This window comes from Hyperolius riggenbachi, chromosome 6, assembly GCF_040937935.1.
Source record: "Hyperolius riggenbachi isolate aHypRig1 chromosome 6, aHypRig1.pri, whole genome shotgun sequence".
NCBI classification, from domain to species: domain Eukaryota; kingdom Metazoa; phylum Chordata; class Amphibia; order Anura; family Hyperoliidae; genus Hyperolius; species Hyperolius riggenbachi.
In genome coordinates, this window is record NC_090651.1 from 344,122,823 (window position 1) to 344,143,146 (window position 20,324).

Sequence of the window (20,324 nt, forward strand, 5' to 3'; positions counted from 1 at the left end):
GTTCACTTTAAGGTTATAGGGCCTGATTCACAAAGCGGTGCAAAGTGTTTGCACACCAGTGAAAAGCCCTTTATCATGCCTAAACTCAGTTTAGGCGTGATAAGAAGAAACTCGCGCGAAATTCTTGCGCGCAAAGTTTTATTAAACCCTATGGGCGCTGCGCGCGGAATTGTGCGATTGCGCGCGCAAAACTTTGCGCGCGGGACTAAAGAGCACAAAGCGGTGCTAACTCAGCGGTGCAAAGGTTATCACGCCTAAAGTCTTTTAGGCGTGATAACTGAGTTATCACCGCTTTGTGAATCAGGCCCACAGAGTCAAATGATAGACGGACACTACGGTAAGTCTAGCTCTCTTGCAATACTATGTACGAATATGTTTATAGCTCATCATGTCACATGTCATTTCAGGTATGATTTTAACTACTTTTTGCTTGTTGAGGGTTAAAAAAACAAAACAAAGAAACATTTAATTGTTGGAGAGGAACTGTAGTGAAAATAACAATCAATCAAATTATTTTTTACAATATTCATTTATAGATCACCATATTTAGTCAGTGTTTGCCCATTGTAAAATCTTTCCTTTACCTGATTTACATTCTGAAATGTATCACTGGTGGTGACATCTTTAGTTCTGTCAGGTGATCTGTATGGAATGTTCATTACTGAGAGTTCTATGCGCAGAGGGAGATTCTGCTTGCTTGGCAGTTGGAAAAAACATTATTTCCCACCAAGCAACAGGGTTCACAGACAGCAAACTTTCGGGACCATGGTCATGACATCACACTGTGGGAGGAGCTTTACCAATATAGTAGCCATACAGGAGCGCCTGATGATCTATTTGAGAAAAGGTAAACATTTCTAATGGGAAAGGGGGGTATCAGCTACTGATTGGGATAAAGTTCAATTCTGGGATAAAACACCTCTTTAAAGAGGAACTTCAGCCTAAACAAACATACTGTCATTAAGTTACATTAGTTATGTTAATTAAAATAGATAGGTAATATAATCTCCTACCCAGCCTGTTTTAAAAGAACAGGCAAATGTTTAAATTCATGAGGGCAGCCATCTTTTTGGTTAAAAAGAGGTGACAGGGAGCATGTGACACAGTTCCAACTGTCCTGTGTGCTGATCACCCCTCCCAGTTGCTAGGCAACGTGAATAACAACATAGGAAATCCCATCATGCTTTGCACAGCACCAGGTAAAAAAAGCCCGGGCAGTTTTCTTTGATGGGGCGGAGCTTAGCTTTTGTACAGCTAAAAATAAGGCTTATGTAAGAAAAACAAAGTTCTGATGCTGTGAAACTGTTCAAGAAACACCAAGCCTTTTTAGTGCTGCTGAGTAGATTTTTAGTCTGGAGGTTCACTTTAAGATGCAAAAACATCTCATTTGGAAAAACACAGGAGAAAAGTTAATTGAACTAGGGCAAAGAAGTCAATTATATTACTGGTGTAATGTCTGGAAAACAAATGTGCGTTTGCGTTTTTTCCATTAGCAGCACGATTCCGATGGCTTGCAGATCGCAAAACACTTTGTCCTGCCTAAAATAACAGAAGCTGTACGAGAATGTTTCCATAAGTGCAATGCATTTGTGAAGCGTTTTTGTTCGATCACAAACATTGGTCCTGCTGCAATTTTTTCGCTCCTGAACAAAGGAAAATTGAATAGCATTCGCAATGCTGTCCGACTTTTTATCATTTATGATTCGGCTATTCCAGATTTTTTTCTTCCTCATTTCTTTTTTCATCCTGTCGCAAATCACAATAATCGCATACCCACAATTGTGGCATAAATGCTCTAGGGGATATATGTGAAATATAAATCGCATGTAATGATCCGCTCAGCTGGCTGCACAGGCAGACAGCTGTTTGACCATTCCTTATGTCTGAGAGATGCAGGTCTCTGGAAAAGAGACCTAGCTTCATCTTGCAACTTTCAGAGTTGCTTTGCTGAGGGATTTGCATACATGCATTTGAGGGCTGGCAGTATAAAAGCCTTCTGCTCCCAGAAGGCTTTGCTGGTCATAACAGTTTGTTAATACACTCCTGGAGTTTCAGCCTTCCCTGTTGGATTGTTATAGTTATCTTAGAGTAATTCTGGGGACTGCACTAGGCAGCTCCTCTAGTGCAGTTAGCTTGCTTATCTGTTTTGTCTATGTTGCCTCTCTGCTGCCGATTGTCCTGTCGCCAACGGTGGTCGATAGGAAATCGTCCTGTCTGTCTGGGGGTGCTAACCAGAGCAGCGGTTGCTACTGGTAGCCCTTTCTGTTTCATCTGTCTTACTTGGATCGCACTAGCCTCTAGCGGTAGCGGCTGTGGATCCTTCTGATCTGCTTTCTTGGAGTATAGCTGGAGCAGTGGTTGCTACCGGCTATCTCATCTGCCTGTCTTGCCCGGATCGCACTAGCTCTGGCGGAGAGAGCTGTGGATCTTTCATATCCTGTCCCTGAACCCGGATCACACTCGCTCTGGCGGAAAGAGCAGTGGATCTTTCCTATCCTGTCCCTGAACCCGGATCACACTCGCTCTGGTGGAAAGAGCAGTGGATCTTTCCTATCCTGTCCCTGAACCCGGATCACACTCGCTCTGGCGGAAAGAGCAGTGGATCTTTCCTATCCTGTCCCTGAACCCGGATCGCACTCGCTCTGGTGGAAGAGCGGTGGATCTTATCTGTCCTAGTCCTGTTTCTGTTCGTTTGTCTGTCTGGGAGTGTTGGCCAGCCGCGGTTGCTGCTGGCTGCTCCTTCTTTCTGTCTTGTCTGATGCGACCGCTTGCTGTGGGCTCGGTGGGGCGGCCGTTGGGCAGGCGTTCGCGTTCTCTGTTTTGTGTTTGTGTGGCGTTGGTTAGTTAGGGTGCGTGCTTGTCTCTGTTGCGCTTAACGTGCGGAGACCGCGCCGGAAACGCGCTCGCTGTTGCGAATGAGTGCGGTGTTCGCTTTTAGTTAGCGTTTGTTATTTTCCTTATCTTCTCATTGTAGTTTTGTAACGATCGGTGAAACACAGAGAGGATCCGATTACCGGTGATCTGCAGTATCACCGAGAATACAGATATATACCCGATTATTGATGATCTGCAGTATCACCGATAATCAGATATATCTCTAACCTCTGGACACCTGAGTAATATGAGTGTTTGGTGCAACAGTAATACTTTGAGGAGAATCCCCGTAAAGGGGAAACAAGGCAGTATGGGATACTGCCTAAAGGACAGACTCCTTCCAAGGCCTGAGGCTCCCTAAGGGGGGGGGGGGGGGAGTCAGGCTGAGTGTGGGAAGGACCAGAGTGTGAGTGACACCAAGGGTGGAGTGTCACTGACAGATCAGTGAACTATCTCTAAACAGAGGAGATAGTTCTCGAGGTCGGACTAGCCAGGTCGGCAACAGACAGACAGATAAGGTACAAAGACAGAAGGCTGATTCGGTATCCAAGTCAGGCAGGGTTTGGCAACGTGATATCAGATATGCGTGGTACCGAATCAGAAAGCAGAGGGGTGGTCAGGAGAGCAGAAGGTCATAACAGATAATATACAATGCCTAGTCTTGGTGTGAGCTCCGTGATCATCAACACCCTGGAACTAGTCTGAAGAATAACAGAATGACAATACAAGTCCCTAATCTGGGTGTGAGGTCCGTGATCATCAACACCCTGGAACTAGTCTGAAGTATAACAGGTTGGTAACACAAGTCCCTAATCTGGGTGTGAGGTCCTTGATCATCAACACCCTGGAACTAGTCTGAAGTATAACAGGTTGGTAACACAAGTCCCTAATCTGGGTGTGAGGTCCTTGATCATCAACACCCTGGAACTAGTCTGAAGTATAACAGGTTGGTAACACAAGTCCCTAATCTGGGTGTGAGGTCCTTGATCATCAACACCCTGGAACTAGTCTGAAGTATAACAGAGATATAACAGAGATCTAACAGAGATATAACAGAGAATCTGACAAAAGGTCTGAGTGCTTCTACGTAGTGATCGCAACGGTAGACAACCAGAGAATGACCAGCACCCAGTATATATAGCAAAGCGCTCTCCAGCGCCTCCCCTAAGTGCTGGACCAATGGGAAGTGGTACTGCCGTCAGCTGACCGGCTTGGTCAGCTGACTCCCTTCTGGCTGTCATATAAGCTCTGCCTCTCAGCGCGCGCGCGCGTCCTTCTGAACCTGTGTGGACTATCAGTCCCAGCCACACCAGACATGTGATGTAAAGCACCCGCCGCGCTGGACGCGGAAACCACCGCACCGCTATCAAGGCATGCAGCGGTTTCTCTGCGTTCGGCCATACTACTGAATGTAGGCCTATGCGTGCAAACTGCCGCATTGGACGTGGAATCAGCCGCCCCGTTCTGAGTACACGCGGCGGCTTTTCCGCGTTTTCTCACAGTACCCCCCTTCTCTGAGGAGTGGACTCCGGACAGCTCCTACCCGGTTTCTCAGGATGTAGGGCATGGCATTCCTTCTTTAATTCATCCGCATGCATGCGGCAATCAGGTACCCATGTTCTTTCCTCAATACCATAACCCTTCCAGTGAACCAAATACTGTACTGAGTTTTGTACGATGCGTGAATCTAAAATCTTTTCCAATTCATACTCAGGTTGGTCATCCACCATCACAGGGGGAGAAGGAGTGGAACCTACATGCACTGCTGGCTTAAGCAGGGATACATGGAACGATCTCACACCACGCATGCTGGCAGGAAGATCAATGACATAAGTAACATTGTTGATTTTCCTGGTTACTGGGAAAGGGCCCACAAATCTGGGTCCTAACTTGGGCGAAGGCTGTTTCAAATTCAAATGACGGGTGGACACCCAGACCAAGTCTCCTGGTCGGAACTTCCACTCTCTGGAACGTTTCTTGTCAGCTTGACCTTTCTGACTCTGAAAGGCCTTCTCTAGATTCTTTTTTACATTCTCCCAAATGTTCCTAAATGACTTCTGCCAAGCCTCCAAAGCTGGAAACGGAGTGGAAGCTACTGGCAGTGGGGAGAACTTAGGCAACTTTCCAGTTACCACCTGAAATGGAGAGAATCCAGAGGAAGAGCTGTTTAAATTATTGTGTGCAAATTTTGCAAACGGCAAGAACTTGACCCAATCATTTTGCGCATCCGCAACATAACACCTAAGAAATTGTTCCAGTGACTGATTAATTCTCTCGGTCTGACCATTTGTCTGTGGGTGGTAGCCCGATGAAAATGACAGTTCCATGCCCAATTGATGACAAAATGCCCTCCAAAATTTAGAAACAAATTGGACTCCCCGATCAGACACTATATTTTCCGGGATGCCATGTAGCCGGAAAATGTGCATGATGAACAGATCGGCCAACTCCTGGGCCGAGGGGAGTCCTTTTAGGGGCACGAAATGGGCCATTTTACTGAATCTGTCGACTACCACCCAAATGACCGACATGCCTTCAGACCTCGGGAGCTCACCCTTAAAATCCATGGACAAGTGGGTTCATGGTTCACTCGGGGTGGGCAAAGGCTGCAATGTTTCCACAGGAGCCAGACGGGAGGGTTTGCTTTTCGCACACACTGCACATTCTCTCACATATTCCTTTCAGTCAGTTGCCAATGAAGGCCACCAAGCACACCTAGCAACAAGGTCCTGTGTTCTGGAGGCCCCAGGGTGTCCAGCATTTTTGTGGGAGTAGAACATCTTGTATTCCTGTATTGTCATATTGCTGTATGTCACCCCTAAATATTGTCTGTAACCTAAATTAATGTTCAGCGCTGCGTAATATGTTGGCGCTTTATAAATACAATAAATAAATAAATAAATAAATAAATAATATCTGAAGACAAAATGGCAATGGTACAAACATGACCCCTTTAGGCTTTCCCTCAGGAACATCCTGCTGGAAGGGATTCAAAGTCTCCATCCAGTTCTTCCAGGTCTCTGTGGCTGCCAATACCACTCTCTGTGGGATAATGGTCTCTGGGTCTGAGGGCTGTGCTGTCTCTGGCTCAAAGCATCTGGATAAAGCATCTGCTTTAATGTTTTTACTACCCGGAGTATACGTAATTACAAATCTGAATCTTGAGAAAAATAGTGACCATCGAGCCTGACGGGGACTCAATCTCTTAGCCCCCTCAATGTATTCCAAATTGTTGTGATCAGTGTAAACTGTAATCGTATTTTCTGCTCCTTCTAGCCAATGATGCCATTCTTCAAAGGCCAATTTAATGGCTAGGAGCTCCCTGTTGCCTATATCGTAGTTTTTCTCTGCTGGTGAAAACCTACGAGAAAAATAGGCACACGGGTGTAATCTTCCCTGCAACCCAGATCGTTGAGACAGCACAGCCCCCACCCCAACCTCTGAAGTATCCACCTCTACAATAAAGGGATAGGATGTGTCGACGTGTCTCAAGATGGGTGCAGAACAAAACAGCTCTTTCAGAGTGGAGAAAGCAGCCAAAGCTTTGGGGGACCAGTGGTTGGTATCTGCCCCTTTCTTTGTGAGACTGGTGAGGGGTGAAATGACTGTGGAGTACCCCTTTATGAACCTTCTATAGTAATTTGCGAACCCTAAGAACCTCTGGAGGGCCTTCAATCCTACTGGCTGAGGCCATTCCAGGACAGCAGAGACTTTGCAGGGGCCATAGAAAGGCCCGAGGTGGAAATTATATACCCCAGAAAGGCGACAGATGTTACCTCAAAAATGCATTTCTCCAACTTAGCATAAAGCATGTTTTGTCTTAGCTTGTGCAACACAAATCTGACATGGGCCCTGTGCTCTGTGAGGTTAGCTGGGAAGATTAGTATATCATCTAGATATACCAGGACGAATTTACCTAAAACCTCCCTGAACACCTCATTGATGAGTTCCTGAAAGACGGCAGGGGCGTTACACAACCCGAAGGGCATCACTAGGTACTCATAATGCCCATCGGGTGTGTTAAAGGCCGTCTTCCACTCATCGCCCTCTCTGATTCGTACCACCTAGCAAATCCAATTTTGAGAAAATTTTAGCATTGGTGACCCCAGTAAACGAATCGTCTATCAAAGGTAATGGATAGCGATTTTTTTACTGTAATTTTATTCAGACCCCGGTAATCAATGCACGGCCGAAGGCCTCCATCTTTTTTCTTTGCAAAAAAGAAACCTGCTCCTGCAGGTGACCGGGAAGGGAAAATGAACCCTTTAGCTAAGTTCTCGCGGATATATTCCTGCATGGCCAATTTCTCCGGCCCCGATAAGTTGTAGAGGTGACCTCTAGGGGGCATACAACCAGACCGGAGATCGATGGGACAATCGAAAGGGCGATGTGGAGGAAGTTTATCAGCTGATCTAGGACAAAACACGTCTGAGAATTCTGAATACTGAACTGGTACTCCCTCCACGTGAATCTTGGTCTGGCCCAAAGTTACCTTCGCCAAACAGTGATGAAAGCAATGGGACGACCAGCTCGTTAGCTGACCCGTGGCCCAATTTATCTGAGGGGAGTGGAGTTGTAACCAGGGCATGCCCAGAATGATCGTGGGGGTTGTCATGTGTAACACAAAAAAATGCAAATTTTCTCAATGCAACACCCCAATAGCGACTCCCACCTCTGGAGTCTGCGACAGTGGACTGTTACCCTGCAGTGGGGAATCATCCACTGCAGTAACTTGAATCGGTGGTTTAACCGGTGTGAGCGGAATTCCCAATTTCTTAGCAAATTCGTAATCCATAAAATTAGCCGCTGAGCCCGAGTCAATGAAGGCTTCAGTGACTTCAGACTTATCTTCCCATGAAATAGTACAAGGAAGAAGCAAACGTTTCTCATCTAGGGGTAAAAATTGTACGCCTAGGATATTACTAGTGTTGGGCGAACAGTGTTCGCCACTGTTCGGGTTCTGCAGAACATCACCCTGTTCGGGTGATGTTCGAGTTCGGCCGAACACCTGATGGTGTTCGGCCAAACCGTTCGGCCATATGGCCGAACTAAGAGCGCATGGCCAAACGTTCCCCGAACGTTCGGCTAGCGCTGTGATTGGCCGAACGGGTCACATGGTTCGGACCCGAACGCGCTCTGATTGGCCGAACGGGTCACGTGGTTCGGGTAAATAAATACCCGATCCACGTCATTTCTCCGCCATTTGTCTGTGGGTTTAGCTTTGGGTAGGCAGGCAGGGTAGTTCTCTCTCCAGCCAGGCTAGCCAGGGTCCCCCCAGTCATTGTGTCGCTGCTGGGAACAGTAGTACACCGCTCACCCACACTATATAGCATTGTGTTTACTGCCACTCTGTGTCTCTGCTGGGAACAGTAGTACACCGCTCACCCGCCACTGTATAGCATTGTGCTCTGTGTCGCTGCTGGGAATAGTAGTACACCGCTCACCCACCACTGTATAGCATTGTGTTTACTGCCACTCTGTGTCTCTGCTGGGAACAGTAGTACACTGCTCACCCACCACTGTATAGCATTGTGCTTTGTGTCGCTGCTGAGAACAGTAGTACACCGCTCACCCACCCACCACTGTATAGCATTGTGCTCTGTGTTGCTGCTGGGAACAGTAGTACACCGCTCACCCACCACTGTATAGCATTGTGCTCTGTGTCGCTGCTGAGAACAGTAGTACACCGCTCACCCACCACTGTATAGCATTGTGCTCTGTGTCGCTGCTGGGAACAGTAGTACACCGCTCACCCACCACTGTATAGCATTGTGCTCTGTGTCGCTGCTGGGAACAGTAGTACACCGCTCACTCACACTATATAGCATTGTGTTTACTGCCACTCTGTGTACACCGCTCACCCACCACTGTATAGCATTGTGTTTACTGCCACTCTGTGTCTCTGCTGGGAACAGTAGTACACCGCTCACCCGCCACTGTATAGCATTGTGCTCTGTGTCGCTGCTGGGAATAGTAGTACACCGCTCACCCACCACTGTATAGCATTGTGTTTACTGCCACTCTGTGTCTCTGCTGGGAACAGTAGTACACCGCTCACCCACCACTGTATAGCATTGTGCTCTGTGTCGCTGCTGGGAACAGTAGTACACCGCTCACCCACCCACCACTGTATAGCATTGTGCTCTGTGTCGCTGCTGGGAATAGTAGTACACCGCTCACCCACCACTGTATAGCATTGTGCTCTGTGTCGCTGCTGGGAACAGTAGTACACCGCTCACCCACCACTGTATAGCATTGTGCTCTGTGTCGCTGCTGGGAACAGTAGTACACCGCTCACCCACCCACCACTGTATAGCATTGTGCTCTGTGTCGCTGCTGGGAACAGTAGTACACCACTCACCCACACTATTTAGCATTGTGTTTACTGCCACTCTGTGTACACCGCTCACCCACCACTGCATAGCATTGTGTTTACTGCCACTCTGTGTCTCTGCTGGGAACAGTAGTACACCGCTCACCTGCCACTGTATAGCATTGTGCTCTGTGTCGCTGCTGGGAATAGTAGTACACCGCTCACCCACCACTGTATAGCATTGTGCTCTGTGTCGCTGCTGGGAATAGTAGTACACCGCTCACCCACCACTGTATAGCATTGTGTTTACTGCCACTCTGTGTCTCTGCTGGGAACAGTAGTACACCGCTCACCCACCACTGTATAGCATTGTGCTCTGTGTCGCTGCTGGGAATAGTAGTACACCGCTCACCCACCACTGTATAGCATTGTGCTCTGTGTCGCTGCTGGGAACAGTAGTACACCGCTCACCCACCACTGTATAGCATTGTGCTCTGTGTCGCTGCTGGGAATAGTAGTACACCGCTCACCCACCACTGTATAGCATTGTGCTCTGTGTCGCTGCTGGGAACAGTAGTACACTGCTCACCCACCACTGTATAGCATTGTGCTCTGTGTCGCTGCTGGGAACAGTAGTACACCGCTCACCCACACTATATAGCATTGTGTTTACTGCCACTCTGTGTACACCGCTCAACCACCACTGTATAGCATTGTGTTTACTGCCACTCTGTGTCTCTGCTGGGAACAGTAGTACACCGCTCACCCGCCACTGTATAGCATTTCTGTACTGCCACTGTACTGCTGCCAGTCAGCGTGTACTTTAAGGATAAGTGAAATGAAGAAGAAATCCTGTGAAAGAGGGAGGGGCAAGGGAAGAGGTGTTTCCCCTGACGGGTTACGTACAGGCCACAGTGGAGCACCGAAGAAAACCCACTCAATACCGCCCATGTTGTCCAGGAAATCAACCCTCACAAATCCAAAAGAACAGGACCAGATAATTAATTGGATGACCTCTCAAGCGTCCAGCAGTGGGTTAAGCAGCACCAGCACATCACGCACGAGGTCCGAGTCCTCAGCCAGTTACAAGGAGCCAGTGGGCACAAAGCTGACACAACCGGCAGCGACACCACGCACACAACTGCCAAATAACCAGTCCGAAGAATTTCCTCAGGACACAATGGGGTATTCGCAGGAGCTATTCCCAGCCCAACAAACTTCTACCTTTCAAAGGTCAATGGAACAGCCAGAAATGTTGTGCCCGGATTCACAACCATTTACTGTGGGAAATGCACCGCGCACTGAAATGCAAGGCGAGTCCAAGGACTTTGAAACCCAAATCCCAGAGCAAGTTGGGCAGGAGGGGTTTCAATTGCAGGAGGTCGGCCGAGAAGATCTGGAAGACGACGTTGGAGTGAGCTGCGCAGAGGTTGTTCTGGGGAGCTCTACTCCACGGCGGCGGCGGCCCACAATCACATATGACGAGTTTGAGGAGATGGAAGAGGAGGAGGGTATGGACAATGTGGACACAGACCCAGATTTTGTATGTGAAGGAGAACATCGCCGTCGTAGCAGCACAGATGAGTCTGTTGAAGAACCCACTGCTGCACAAGTTCGCCTTGTGGCACAAGGTAGGCGGCGCGAAATTTCAGGCACCACAAGTGTGGAAGTTCAAGTGAGACGCAAAAGAGGCGCAAACAGAAATCGCCAGCAAGGCAGGTGCTCCAAAGTCTGGTCTTTCTGCAGTGCAGAGACTGCAGTGAGGATGGTACCATGGTGATTTGCAAGGTGTGCAAGACCCGCCTGAGCAGGGGGAAAAATATTAACAACCTCTCCACCACCAGCATGACCCGCCACATGGTATCCAAACATCCCACTCTGTGGGCAAATGCGGCAGGACAGGGTACCAACAACACTGCCTCGCTTGGGGTCACCAGACTCACCACCAGACCCTCCTCAGCAGCAGCAGTAGCCCAGCCATTGCGTGGTTCACAACAACATTCACAAACATCAGACGACGCTGACACTGTCACTTTCCGGAATAGTGCTCTTGAGGTCTCCCAGTTTTCATCAAACACAACAACCAACAGCCCTTCAGTGTGCAGCCCTACGGTTCAGTTGTCTGTCTCGGAGATGCTTGAGCGCAAGAGGAAATTGCCAGCAAATGTCCCCCGGGCCGTGGCACTAACAGCCAGCATAGCCAAGCTTCTGGCCTGCGAAATGCTGCCATATCGAGTGGTGGAGACAAACAGCTTCAAGGGCATGATGTCAGTGGCCATCCCACGTTACGTGGTTCCCAGCCGCTACCACTTTGCGCGCTCTGCAGTGCCTGAGTTGCATGAGCATGTGGTCAGCAAAATAACCCGAAGCTTGAAGAATGCCGTTGCCTGCAAGGTTCACCTCACCACTGACACCTGGACAAGTGCGTTCGGCCAGGGTCGATACATCTCCCTTACCGCGCACTGGGTGAACCTTGTGGAGCCTGGCAGCGATTCCTCACCTGCTACGGCGCAGGTGTTGTCCACGCCGCAAACAGCTGCACCGCCGTCCCTCCCACTGGATAACAACAGCAGCACCTACCTCTCTGACTCCTTCTCCTCCAACGCATCTCAAAGCTGTACCTCATCCGGAAACGCTAACCCAGCAGCAGTAGGATCGTGGAAGCAGTGCAGCACAGCTGTTGGCATGCGTCAGCAAGCGTTGCTGAAGCTGATCTGCCTTGGGGATAAGCAGCACACAGGGGAGGAAATTTGGAGGGGAATAAAGGAACAGACGGATTTGTGGCTGGCACCGCTGGACCTGAAACCCGGCATGGTTGTGTGTGATAATGGGAGTAATCTCATTCGCGCTTTAAGGTTGGCTAAGCTGACACACATCCCTTGCCTGGCGCACGTGATGAACCTAGTGGTGCAGCGGTTCCTGAGGAAATACCCAGGCGTGGCCGATCTTCTGTTGAAGGTGCGACGAGTGGCCAAACATTGTAGAAATTCCAGTACTGCTTCGGGGGCACTCGCCAAGATGCAGGAGTGCTTCAATCTCCCCCACCATCGCTTGCTGTGTGATGTCCCTACGCGCTGGAATTCTACGCTGCACATGCTAGCCCGCTTTTGCGAGCAGAAGAGTGCAGTGGTCCAGTACATGACGGCGCAGTACCGAGGCGCATCCGGACAGATGCCAAGCTTCTGTGGATCCGATTGGGCCAACATGTTGGACCTCTGCCAAGTCCTCCAAAATTTTGAGCAATCCACGTTGCTTGTGAGCAGTGACAACTCTTCAGTCAGCATTACCATACCACTGCTGTGTTTACTGAAGAAGTCAATGTTGAAAATCAAGGAAACAGCTGTCATGATGCAACTGGGGGAATCTGAAGGAGAAAACGATCAGCGTGATGATACCAACATCAGGCCATCTGCCTCAGGAAATGCTGGCCCCAGCAGCTATGACGAACAAGAGGAGGAGGAACAGCTAGAGTTGGAGCAGGAATTTCATGCCACCACTGACGAGGGCCAGAGCGGTGCACGTTGGACTTCCACAATTCAGCGCGAATGGTCAGCAGAAGCAGACCAGGAAGAAGGTGACGACTATGATGCATCACAACAACTATCACAACGCTCACAAGAGGATGATGAGGATTCTGGCAGGACTCTGGCACACATGGCTCAATTCATGCTAGACTGCATTGAACGCGACCCACGCATTGTGCGCATTCTGGACAACACCAATTACTGGGTTTATATCCTTCTGGATCCACGGTACAAACACAATGTTCCAAAACTGCTTGAAGAAAGAGTCACACAGGTCAAAATGGAAGAATACCAGCAGGCCCTTGTGGAGACTTTAGAGAGGAGATTGACATCCTCCCCCTCCTCTAGCCAGTTGTACGCCGACAGACTGACTTCCGCAAACCCAGGACGACCAGGAGGGCAGCAAACAACACAAGCCGCAGCTAGTGCCCAAAAGAGAATGGTATCGGCAGTGTCCTTGGAGTGGGAACATTTTCTGACACCCATGCAGCAGCCCACAGAACAGCAAGCGTGCAGATCCACCTCCAACACCGATCGCCTGGAGAAGATGGTCAAGGACTACATGTCAGATGGCGTAGCTGTGTTGAACAATCCATCTGCACCCTTCAACTATTGGGTATCGAAGCTAGACACCTGGCACGAACTGGCAATGTACGCAATAGAGGTGCTGGCTTGCCCGGCAGCCAGCGTTATGTCGGAACGCTGTTTCAGTGCTGCCGGAGGCATTGTCACAGATCGGCGTATCCGCCTCTCCACAGAAAATGCAGACCGTCTGACTCAAATTAAAATGAATCAATCCTGGATTGGAAACGACTATGCAACACTCCCGGACCCCAACCAAGTAACATGAACAATGAACATCTGTGATGGGTTAGCGTTACCGGTCCCTTTTCCTGGAACCTCTCATCTGTATTACATTTATGACTGCATGCCGACAAAAAGCCAATTGCTATCCGCACGCTTCTTGTCCTCATGCAAGGCCTGGGTTGTTGTGTCTCAAAGCGTGGCCTTCTCCTCTTGCGCCGCCCTCCTCCTGTTCCATCACGTGTGCTGCTGCTGGGTTAGCGTTACCGGTCCCTTTTCCTGGAACCTCTCATCTGTATTACATTTATGACTGCATGCCGACAAAAAGCCAATTGCTATCCGCACGCTTCTTGTCCTCATGCAAGGCCTGGGTTGTTGTGTCTCAAAGCGTGGCCTTCTCCTCCTGTGCCGCCCTCCTCCTGTTCCATCACGTGTGCTGCTGCTGGGTTAGCGTTACCGGTCCCTTTTCCTGGAACCTCTCATCTGTATTACATTTGAGACTGCATGCCGACAAAAAGCCAATTGCTATCCGCACGCTTCTTGTCCTCATGCAAGGCCTGGGTTGTTGTGTCTCAAAGCGTGGCCTTCTCCTCCTGCGCCGCCCTCCTCCTGTTCCATCACGTGTGCTGCTGCTGGGTTAGCGTTACCGGTCCCTTTTCCTGAAACCTCTCATCTGTATTACATTTATGACTGCATGCCGACAAAAAGCATGTTACCTGTGCAAAGAAAACAGACATTTCCCGCATTTAAAAGACAGTTTTCCCTTTGAAACTTTAAAATCGATTTTCTCAAAAACTATAAGCTCTTTTTGCTAATTTTTTTTCCTCTTGTACCCACTCCCAAGGTGCACATACCCAGTAAATTTGGGGTATGTAGCATGTAAGGAGGCTTTATAAAGCACGAAAGTTCGGGTCCCCATTGACTTCCATTATGTTCGGAGTTCGGCTCGAACACCCGAACATCGCGGCCATGTTTGGCCTGTTCGGCCCGAACCCGAACATCTAGATGTTCCCCCAACACTAGGTATTACCCCCAACTACACCTAGGCAGTAGCGTTTCCCGATTTCTTAGGGCAATTCTGTACTCTATGACCCCTTTCTGCACAATACAGACAGAGCTGCTCTGATATTCTGCGTTTCCGCTCCACCTGAGACAATTTAGACCGACCAATCTGCATTGGCTCAGGAGGAGGTGATGCGGGGGGAGTAGGAGTTACTGGGGGCACAGCATGGGACACCATTCTCACGTGGTTTTCACCCCGAGTCTGCCTCTGATAGCGCAGCCGACGATCTATCCTAATGGCTGATGAAATGGCCTCATCGATGGATTTGGGTTCAGGCTGACGTAACATAAGATCAGAGACCTCATCTGACAACCCTGATAAAAAACAATCTAAAAGAGCAAAAGTATCCCACCTGGCCGATACCGACCATCTCCTAAATTCAGCAGCATAATCTTCAACTAGACCCTTGCCTTGACGCAAAAGTTTGAGCTTCCGCTCAGAAGTCGAGGCAATGTCTGGGTCGTCGTAGATTACAGCCATAGCTTGAAAAAATTCCTCTACAGAGGCCAGGGCTGGGTGATCGATGGGGAGACTGTACGCCCAGGTCTGGGAATCACTAGATAATAAAGTTTTGATAAATGTAACCCTTTGGGCCATAGTGCCTGAAGACTTAGGTCTTAACTCAAAGTATGATAACACTCTACTTCTAAAATTTCGGAAGTCAGATCTGTGACCAGAAAATCTTTCGGGTACAGGCATAGGTATGTCTGTGCTAGGAGGAGATCGCACTTCATCCACAGCCGTCTGGAGGGTTTGTACAGATCCAGATAAGGCGTCGATTAACGTCCGGTGGCTACCCAGCACTTGGTTGATGTTATCCACCGAGGTGGTAAGTGTGCCCAGACGGCTGGTGAGTGCATCCATTTGTGTTTGGTCTGCCGTTCTGTAACGATCGGTGTAACACAGAGAGGATCTGATTACCGGTGATCTGCAGTATCACCGAGAATACAGATATATACCCGATTATTAATGATCTGCAGTATCACCGATAATCAGATATATCTCTAACCTCTGGACACCTGAGTAATATGAGTGTTTGGTGCAACAGTAATACTTTGAGGACAATCCCCGTAAAGGGGAAACAAGGCAGTATGGGATACAGCCTAAAGGACAGACTCCTTCCAAGGCCTGAGGCTCCCTAAGGGGGGGGAGTCAGGCTGAGTGTGGGAAGGACCAGAGTGTAAGTGACACCAAGGGTGGAGTGTCACTGACAGATCAGTGAACTATCTCTAAACAGAGGAGATAGTTCTCGAGGTCGGACTAGCCAGGTCGGCAACAGACAGACAGACAGATAAGGTACAAAGACAGAAGGCTGATTCGGTATCCAAGTCAGGCAGGGTTTGGCAACGTGATATCAGATATGCGTGGTACCGAATCATAAAGCAGAGGGGTGGTCAGGAGAGCAGAAGGTCATAACAGATAATATACAATGCCTAGTCTTGGTGTGAGCTCCGTGATCATCAACACCCTGGAACTAGTCTGAAGAATAACAGAATGACAATACAAGTCCCTAATCTGGGTGTGAGGTCCTTGATCATCAACACCCTGGAACTAGTCTGAAGTATAACAGGTTGGTAACACAAGTCCCTAATCTGGGTGTGAGGTCCTTGATCAACAACACCCTGGAACTAGTCTGAAGTATAACAGGTTGGTAACACAAGTCCCTAATCTGGGTGTGAGGTCCTTGATCATCAACACCCTGGAACTAGTCTGAGGTATAACAGGTTGGTAACACTAGTCCCTAATCTGGGTGTGAGGTCCTTGATCATCAACACCCTGGAACTAGTCTGAAGTATAACAGAGATATAACAGAGATCTAACAGAGATATAACAGAGAATCTGACAAAAGGTCTGAGTGCTTCCACGTAGTGATCGCAACGGCAGACAACCAGAGAATGACCAGCATCCAGAATATATAGCAAAGCACTCTCCAGCGCCTCCCCTAAGTGCTGGACCAATGGGAAGTGGTACTGCCGTCAGCTGACCGGCTTGGTCAGCTGACTCCCTTCTGGCTGTCATATAAGCTCTGCCTCTCAGCGCGCGCGCGCGTCCTTCTGAACCTGTGTGGACTATCAGTCCCAGCCACACCAGACATGTGATGTAAAGCACCTGCCGCGCTGGACGCGGAAACCGCCGCACCGCTATCAAGGAATGCGGCGGTTTCTCCGCGTTCGGCCATACTACTGAATGTAGGCTTATGCGTGCAAACTGCCGCGTTGGACGCGGAATCAGCCGCCCCGTTCTGAGTACACGCGGCGGCTTTTCCACGTTTCCTCACAAGTTTGCTATGCCTTTGCTACTCTCGTGCTCTGTCTTGCTTAAGTCTTGTGTCACCTCTGGCAATCGCCTCTCTCGCGATTGCGTTCCTACTTTGTTTCTGCTGTTGTGTGTGCACTGTCGCGTGTTGGCGACTTGATTGGTGCACACACATACATTCTGTCCCTGTGCTCATTCTCATTCGCAATCGCTTCTCTTGCGATTGCGTTCTCACTTGGTTTCCTCTGTTGTGTGTTCACCGGCGCAGGTTGTAGACGAGATTGGTGGACATACATACATTCCTCCTCTGTGCTTATTCTGTCTTGTGTCACTGTTAGCAATCGCCATCTCTTGCGATTGCCTTCTCATCTGATCTTCATGGTTGTGTGTTGATCGTCGCTGGGTGGCGACTAGATTGGTGGACACACATACACTCTGTCGCTTTACTCTCTCTCTTTAAGGGCTATCTTGCCCTGCGTTGCTTCCCTTCGTACAATTCTTAGCTGGCATCTGTGGCAGGGCAGAGGATCTGTTCCTCTGCACTCCACCGCTCCATCTGCCGACAGGAATTTCCCTCTACAGGTGCGTTGCACCTTTTGCTGGGTTCTCTCAGATTATACGCTTGTGGAGGATTTCCGCAGTGTCGGCGCACGTCCTGTGCACTGATCACGGAGATAATTCCACAATCGTTACATCGCATTTCACAATGGAAAAGGGCCTTTAAAGAGACACTGAAGTGTAAAAAAAATATGATATAATGAATTGGTTGTGTAGTACAGATAATTACTAGAACATTAGTAGCAAATAAAATATTATCATATTTATATTTTCAGTTATATAGTGTTTTTTATAACATTGCATCATTCTCTAATATTTGCAGTTTACATACTACTCAGCATTTTAAATGATTTTACAGAGCAGACCAGTGAACATTTAAACTGTCCTCTGGAGAGAGAGAATGAAAATACTGTGACTGACAGTTGAGATAACAAGCTTTAGAAAACAGAGCTCTCTTCGACTTTGAAAATCATGGCGCTCAATGGCTCTTTTGCATAGATAACAACTGGAGTTTCTTAACTCTTCCTGTACTGGAAACAATATTAGACTCATGTCTCTGCTCCTAATTGCTTTATTTCTTGGCTGTATATATATAGTGGCTTGCAAAAGTATTCGGCCCCCTTGAAGTTTTCCACACTTTGTCCCATTACTGCCACAAACATGATTCAATTTTATTGGAATTTCATGTGAAAGACCAACACAAAGTGGTGAACATGTGAGAAGTGGAACGAAAATCATACATGATTCCAAACAGTTTTTTTTACAAATCATGGCTTGTGGCAAACTGCAAATGGGACTTCTTATGCTTTTCTGTTAACAATGGCTTTCTTCTTGTCACTCTAGTTGTCCTATGGACAGATTCCCCTACCTGAGCTGTAGATCTCTGCAGCTCGTCCAGAGTCACCATGGGCTCTTGATTGCATTCCTGATCAGTGCTCTCCTTGTCTGGCCTGTGAGTTTAGGTAGATGGCCTTGTCTTGGTAGGTTTACAGTTGTGCCATACTCCTTCCATTTCTGAATGATCGCTTGAACAGTGCTCCGTGGGATGTTCAAGGCTTTGGAAATCTTTTAGTAGCCTAAGCCTGCTTTAAATTTCTCAATAACGTTATCCCTGACCTGTCTGTTGTGTTCTTTGGACTTCACGGTGTTGTTGATCTCAATAGTCTCTTAGACAACCTCTGAGGCCCTCACAGAGCAGCTGTATTTGTACTGACATTAGATTACACACAGGTGCACTCTATTTAGTCATTAGCACTCACCAGGCAATGTCTATGGGCAACTGACTGCACTCAGACCAAAGGGGGCTGAAAATTTATGCACACCCCACTTTGCAGTTATTTATTTGTAAAAAACAATTGGAATCATGTATGATTTTCATTCAATTTCTCACGTGTACACCACTTTGTATTGGTCTTTCATGTTAAATTCCAATAAAATTGATTCATGTTTGTGGCAGTAATGACAAAATGGGGAAAAATTCAAGGGGGCCGAATACTTTTGCAAGCCACTGTAGTATACAGAAATAACTACTCCATGTAGAGCAATAACCTTTCTATTACTGTCTAGCCTGCGCTATAACTCTCTGGATAAAGAGGCTGCAGAAATCCAGGCTGATGTTTTGAAGTCGCCCTCCTGTCAAGTGAAAAGTCTGCTGTGAGTTTTAGCACTGTTATTTACTGTTTGCTCTGAGCATTGCTTACTGCAGCCACTGTCTGTTCACTAATACTCCAAAGGAGGAGCCACTCGTATGTAAAGGAAGAAGCAATACCTTCATTCCTGCTTTACATACTGCTCGGATTAATGCTGTTATTTACTGTCTGCTCTAAGCATTGCTTGCCACAGCCACTGCCTGTTCATTAACCTCCCTGGCAGTAAGCCCCAGCTACACTCGGGCTAGCCGTCGGGAGCCCTATCCAGAGTATAGCGCACAGCGGGTGTTTTTACTCACCTCTCGGGGGATCCAGATGTTGGTAGACTTTCTCCTTCCTGTCCTCCGAGGCTCTGAATCACTCTAGTGAGATCGTAGTCAGTGATCTCACTACAGAGTTACAACGCCACCCAGAGAACGGAGGCAGAAATAGCAGCGCTGGAGCCCAGGGAGGTGAGTGAGTGCTGGGGCTACTGCAAGCCACAGCCGCATTTAGAAGTGACATATAGTGGTTTTCTGCCGCTCAGGGGCGCCGCGAGGCATAAAGCGAACCAAGCGGTCGCTTGGGGCCTCACAATCTTAGGGGCCTCGGCGGCTCCGTGACGTCGGCGTGACGTCACTTTTTCCCCGCAGCCCCGCCGGGCTGGCAGAGCAGAGCAGGGCTACAGGAAGATGGCCGCCGCCGAAGCCCTGCTCTGGAGACTATGTCTCCAGTACAGGGCTTCGGGTGGCCATCTTCCCGACCCGTAGCCCTGCATGAATCAGCGCGGGAGATTGGAGGAGGAAGCCAGGAAGGGAGCTCCGTGGGAACTGCGCGCCTGAGAAGCCGGCCGGGAGAGGAGACCAGGGAGAGAAGACTTCTGCCAGTGCCAGCCTGCCAGGTGAGTAAATTCTTTTCTTTTTGCAGCCGCAGCCCTAATTGCGAATTTGCGATTGATTTCTGCTGAACTGTGCCCTAATTGCATTTGATATCTGCTGAAAATGTGGCCCTAATTGCGATTGATTTCTGCTGAACTGTGCCCTAATTGCGTTTGATATCTGCTGAAAATGTGGCCCTAATTGCGATTGATTTCTGCTGAACTGTGCCCTAAATGCGTTTGATATCTGCTGAAAATGTGGCCCTAATTGCGATTGATTTCTGCTGAACTGTGCCCTAAATGCGTTTGATATCTGCTGAAAATGTGGCCCTAATTGCGATTGATTTCTGCTGAACTGTGCCCTAATTGCGTTTGATTTCTGCTGAAAATGTGGCCCTAATTGCGATTGATTTCTGCTGAACTGTGC

The 20,324-nt window shown here is 48.5% G+C and overlaps 1 protein-coding gene across 1 annotated transcript in view; it reads left to right on the plus strand.

The window, feature by feature from the left end:
• The window catches only part of LOC137522238 (NLR family CARD domain-containing protein 3-like), a 42,590-nt gene that overhangs the window by 16,251 nt on the left and 6,015 nt on the right, over positions 1–20,324 (plus strand). The window contains exon 4 of the mRNA XM_068242270.1: positions 18,959–19,045. Coding sequence (XP_068098371.1) covers positions 18,959–19,045 — 87 coding nt within the window. The remainder of the gene's footprint in view (positions 1–18,958; positions 19,046–20,324) is intronic.